Source organism: Salminus brasiliensis, chromosome 2 (assembly GCF_030463535.1).
Source record: "Salminus brasiliensis chromosome 2, fSalBra1.hap2, whole genome shotgun sequence".
Taxonomy (NCBI): domain Eukaryota; kingdom Metazoa; phylum Chordata; class Actinopteri; order Characiformes; family Bryconidae; genus Salminus; species Salminus brasiliensis.
Genome location: NC_132879.1, coordinates 35,378,604 through 35,383,935, shown reverse-complemented (window position 1 = coordinate 35,383,935; position 5,332 = coordinate 35,378,604). Strand labels below are relative to the sequence as shown.

Below are 5,332 nucleotides of genomic sequence, written 5' to 3'. Positions count from 1 at the left end.
TAGCTGATTTTACATACACATATATACATATACATATACATATATATCGTTATTGTCCAATGAAAACCACATATCTATATGCATCTATCCATTTTTAGTTTTCTCAATGTTTTGAACTCTGTAAATGTTCTATGCACCATGTTAATAATTCTGAATAAATTGACCAATACAAATACTTGGAATAAACTCTTTACATCGACTTCCATTCCATCCGGTTCTGGGCATTTTTGCCTTCACCATTTTATATGCATATATAATTCATATATATATATATATATATATATATATATACACACACACACACACACACACAGAGGCTGGCACCCTGTCCAGGGGGAATGCCTTGAACCCAATAATTTAATTTGCCCAGGTCTGGGCTTGGTAATTGTACATATTGTACACCTGTGTTCCCACTTTCTTTATTATCTTTATTATTATTATTATTATTATTATTTTGTTTGATCATGCACTATCCACTCATCCTTCAGTTTTAACAAGTCCCAGTCCTTGTCGAGAAAGCCATTCCCCAGAACACAATGCTGCCACCCCCATATTTCACTATTGAAATGGTGTTGGTTTAGGAATAGCAATTATATAGGAATGCAGTGTTATGTCTGTGCTAATGTGACAAAAAATTGTCGCATTGTGATACATTCTGTTACCGCCATACACAATATGCTTTTCTGAGTATGTTGTGGATATCAGAGAGTGTAATTAGTGCTGTTTAAATGGATGAGGGGAGGAGATAAAATGATAAATCACTGTTTTCAGTATGGGAGAGTGTTGGAATAGCAGTTCTTAAGAATCTGCAACTGCTGATGCATTTGGTTGGCGTGTTATAAGTGTTGCGATACATATTGTGTATCGTTAAATATATTGGAATATATTGTCATGATGTAATATTTATGAGTTTGTGCAACATGTGGTGTTTTATATTTTTGCCAGAAAGCTGAATTTGGGTCTCATCCGACCATTAACCTACACAATACATTGACCTGCCTGGATCTACTAAATAGTATTGAATAATATTCTGAAACATTAACTTTTCAAGGTAAAAGTACTCAAAAACAAAGTAAAACCCATCTTGAGGAAGATAGACTACATAGATTGTGTTTTTTCAAAGGCTTTTGTCTTGAATTGCTTGGCATCTGACAGGTACAGATGTGTGGTCTGTTACTAAACTCTGTGGTTATGTGTGACTAAAAAAAAGATCTTTAAAGCGTTCTAAGCTAAGTGACTGTGTGAGCTGTTTTTCTGCTACGGGATATGAGAATTAGGGTTTTACTGTGGCTGGGCTCTCCTTATCTTGCTCAGTTAGGAGGTGGATGTGGTCAAGGCAGTACATAATGTTTACAAAGCCAGAGAGGTGTGTGTTGGGGAGATCTGGAGCTGTTGCTGCTGTTAGGGTCGTTGTGGCTTTTTGTGTGTGTCGAGTGTTTTGGGATCTCAGAGACCCCCTCTTGTCATACGGGTCGTAGATCACGTTAGTGAGGCCTGTCCAACCCCCTAGCAGAGAGCTTATTAAGAGTGAGTCAGAAACACCATGGGTCATTAGCACTGCTGAGTTACAACAAGGTTATCCAATCTGTGTCATTATATATAGCATGTCTGTTTTCAGTGTTTACAAAAAGTGTTTTCTTTTTACGTTAGCAGAGAACGTGTGACGGCGCCGCCTGAAGTGAAGGGGACAGAACATTATGGTAAATATCGTTTTATTTTCCAGAATAGAACAATATTATTATGACAGAGCCTTAATCCATGCCTGAGAGATAAGGTTGTGTGCATTCTTGGACAGAATATCTCACAGGCCTGTCAGACAGATTTGGAAGTCATCTTGGAGTTCCTTGAAGAGCACTGGAGACAGGAGACTAGAAGAGGGAGCTCATGGGAAAGCCGTGAGTAACGGCATCTTAAAAGACTTGTAGCCACTGAAAAAAGTAATGCATTCAATGGAGAAAATATAGTCTGTCTTTTACTTTCCGTTTCTTAGCAATGGCTGTGTTTTTGCATTTATGTGGAAGTTAAATCAAGTAAATTCAGTGCATCATTCAGTGCATTTCTGTAATTACAATTCAGTGGCTACACAAAAGTTGGCAAATGGCCTCTTTGCACAAGGCCACAGAACAACCACTTTTGCATGAACCTTTTGGAAGTTTCATGTACCTCCATATAACAGCAAGATTCTAAGAGAAGAACCTATAGTTTCTTGTAGAACCTTTTCATTAAGCAAAAGTTATTTACGCAGCACATGGCTATAGGGAACCAAAAGTGTTAATTCTATAACATTATGCAAAGAACCAGGAGTAGCACCTATACCTGTCTCTTTTCCTGGATTCATACCTCATGGCTTTTAGCTCATGGCCTAAACCTGACACTTACATTAACAGTTAATGGGCTTTTTAAAGCTCAAACTAATTATGACTTAAAGATTTTCAGGTAAAAAATGCATGCTGGACATCGATGCTGGACATTCAACCGAATACACATTTAAAATGTATGACCGTATGTGGATGTTGAACGTATCCACATGGCTACCAGATCAGGCAAATATCTAGGAAAGGATGCTTCAGTAAAGTATTTGGACACATTTGGCTATCAGGGGTAATTTTATGTTTTCAGATCAGTTTGTGCAGAAATGTGGTTTATTTAGGAGTTAAACACTCAAATTGGCCATCAGGGGTTTGCTCTAGTAGCCTGACCTACTGGAGAAAACATATAATAATTCATCATTTGAATTATATATATTATAAAACATGCCTTTACTCACATATTTACTGTTGGAAATATGATTTAAAATGTCATTTTAAAAATATCCCTGTAACTTAGCACAGAGCAGCAGATCTCCTCTTTATCTCCAATAAATGTTATAAATATATCATAATATATATTTATAATGCATATACGAACTTAGACATCCCTCACACATGATTTTCATGGGTTTTCACTATAACCCAAACAGAAAATCTATCATGTATAATAAAATGGAGCTTTACGAAACTTACATATTAAACATAACGGTCAGGTTAAGGCCATGCCAAGTTCTGGTTGTAGTCCAGATTCTGAGCACTAAACAGACACCAATGCATATATCATAATTGCCATTGTGTTACACACATAGTATTACTGTACTTTGCCAACAGCTGAATCCCAGGACAATCCCCAATTTGTTGGAGAGGGCTATAGCGATGCAACAGACCACTCGGATTCTCTGCAGCTGCTTTCTGCACCAAAAGCTCAACAGGTAAAGCAAGTTCATCATGTCTCAACTCAAAAGGTTGATATGATTATTTTTCTACATTGCAAGCTTCCCAGTTGAAATTGCCTTGTTTTTTTGCACTTTAAAGGATGCAGGACAACAGATAAAGATAAATGGATTTGATCCAGGCACGGAGTTTGGGATGAGGGAATCAGTAATCCAGAGTGTTTGCACTGAGCCGGCTTTAAACCCCCTGGCTGGTCCAGAGAAGCCTTTAACTCCACGTGTAAAACCTGAGCGGAGTTGGAGTGCTGAATCATTGCCCAGCTCTACACCTGCAGGCAGAGGTAAGTTCTGCTTTTGTGGTTTGACAGATAATATCTGAGCAGCTAAGCATTGCATTATGGAACAATAGTTTAGGAGTGGCCAGTCCTGCCCATAACTGCCACCACACAATCTACTATTCTTCTTTATCTCTCATCTGTGTCTCATTGCCACAAAATAGTTATGATTGCCTATAATGCGGTGTGGAAGGGGATCGTTATCCTAGTCTTTTTTCCAGAAAGACCCCTTTCGTTTCTTTTAGGAGAAATGCTTAGCCTTTGCCAAGAAAGTCACACCCTTCCCACTAGAGATGGCTTTACAATGAGCTGTTTTAAATTTTTTGACATGCTCCAACTACTCAAACTACTCAAGCTACACCACAGGAAGAAAACACATAGCTGACAGTTTTCCTTGTTTTTGTGCTATGGTCTCTTTGCATAATGCCACAGAACAACCACTTTTGCTTGCGTGTGCTATGCGATCTTCTGTATATACACATATAACGGAATGCATGCAAAATATAAACAGTGTATATAATTGTTTTTTGACAAACATCAGGTTCTTGCATGCACATACACATCGTCACTCATCCACGCACACACACATCACACATGTCACCTAACTGCACCCTGACTTCCCGACTGTTTTTACAACCCGATTCATATGATTAACTGGGCTGCTGCTGCAGCCCATCAATTAAATCATGTGTGTTAGAGCTGGGGCATACCTAAACATGTAAGGCAGGGGGTCCCCAGGAGCAGATTTGAGAACCGCTGCTTTTGCATGAGTACCTTAACAAAAGTTGTCTAACTGCATAGTGCTGCCCTGAGGCTACGAATGAAAAAACAGTAAAGTAAATGAAGTCTTTAAATAACACATATACATATTCTTATTATTTTCATTTTTATTTTTTCACTTTCACTTTTCACAGATTTTATTACTAATAGCTGGCACTGCATCCAATGTGGCTTTGGTTCCTAAACAGACTGCTTCACCGCTAGATGAAATATCACACTTCTAACCCCATTTTTGTGCCATTATATATAAAAACAGGGCTACACCATGTCATATAGAGCTAACACACTCCCTAACATCTGTGATTTCAGGGAAAAAGGTGCGCCTCTTCCACTTCCTGTTTGAGATGCTAGAAGACCCCGGAATGGCGCACTGTGTGTCATGGGTTCCTTCATCAGCAGGGGTTTTCCGGTTCTCCTCCACACACAAGGAGCGTGTGGCAGAACTCTGGGGCCAGCGCAAGGGCAACAGGCGGCCCATGACCTACCAGAAGATGTCCCGCGCCCTGAGAAACTACACCCACTCGGGGGAAATCATCAAAGTGAGGAAAAAACTGACCTACCAGTTCAGCAGAGACACCCTCACCACATTAAGGAGTCAGCAGCGAGTGAAGAATACCCTACACTGACATAAGTGTATCTTTGGGCACGTTCTGCAATCACACAGGAACAAGTATGGTAGTACTCACCTGTGGCTTGGGTTGGGTTAGCAGTGGAAGCATCTGTACTTTAACCATTTCCCAAGGTCTATCAGAACCCAACAGCTACTGATTTGCATTGTTTAGTGAGGGGTTTCTTTAAAATATGTACAGTAATGGATATATGTGGTTATGGCTTGTTGATTCATATGACTTTAATAACAATAATAACCATAAAAAAGAAGTGAAAGACTGTCATACATAGGCCTACACAACATAGGCCTACACACACAATGTACAATAAAAAGTACTATGGGCTGCCTCTTCCACAGGCATTCTATTCCAGGATACTACTAAATGATGGTGCACAGTATGTGTGT

The 5,332-nt window shown here is 39.2% G+C and overlaps 1 protein-coding gene across 1 annotated transcript; it reads left to right on the top strand.

Moving 5' to 3' along the window:
• Window positions 1-600: 600 nt before the first annotated feature.
• On the top strand, window positions 601-4,943 carry spi2 (Spi-2 proto-oncogene). Its single transcript, XM_072673430.1, has 5 exons — window positions 601-612; window positions 1,796-1,895; window positions 3,141-3,241; window positions 3,345-3,543; window positions 4,627-4,943. Exons 1-5 carry the CDS (start codon window positions 601-603, stop codon window positions 4,941-4,943), a joined length of 729 nt encoding a protein of 242 aa, XP_072529531.1.
• Window positions 4,944-5,332: the final 389 nt, after the last annotated feature.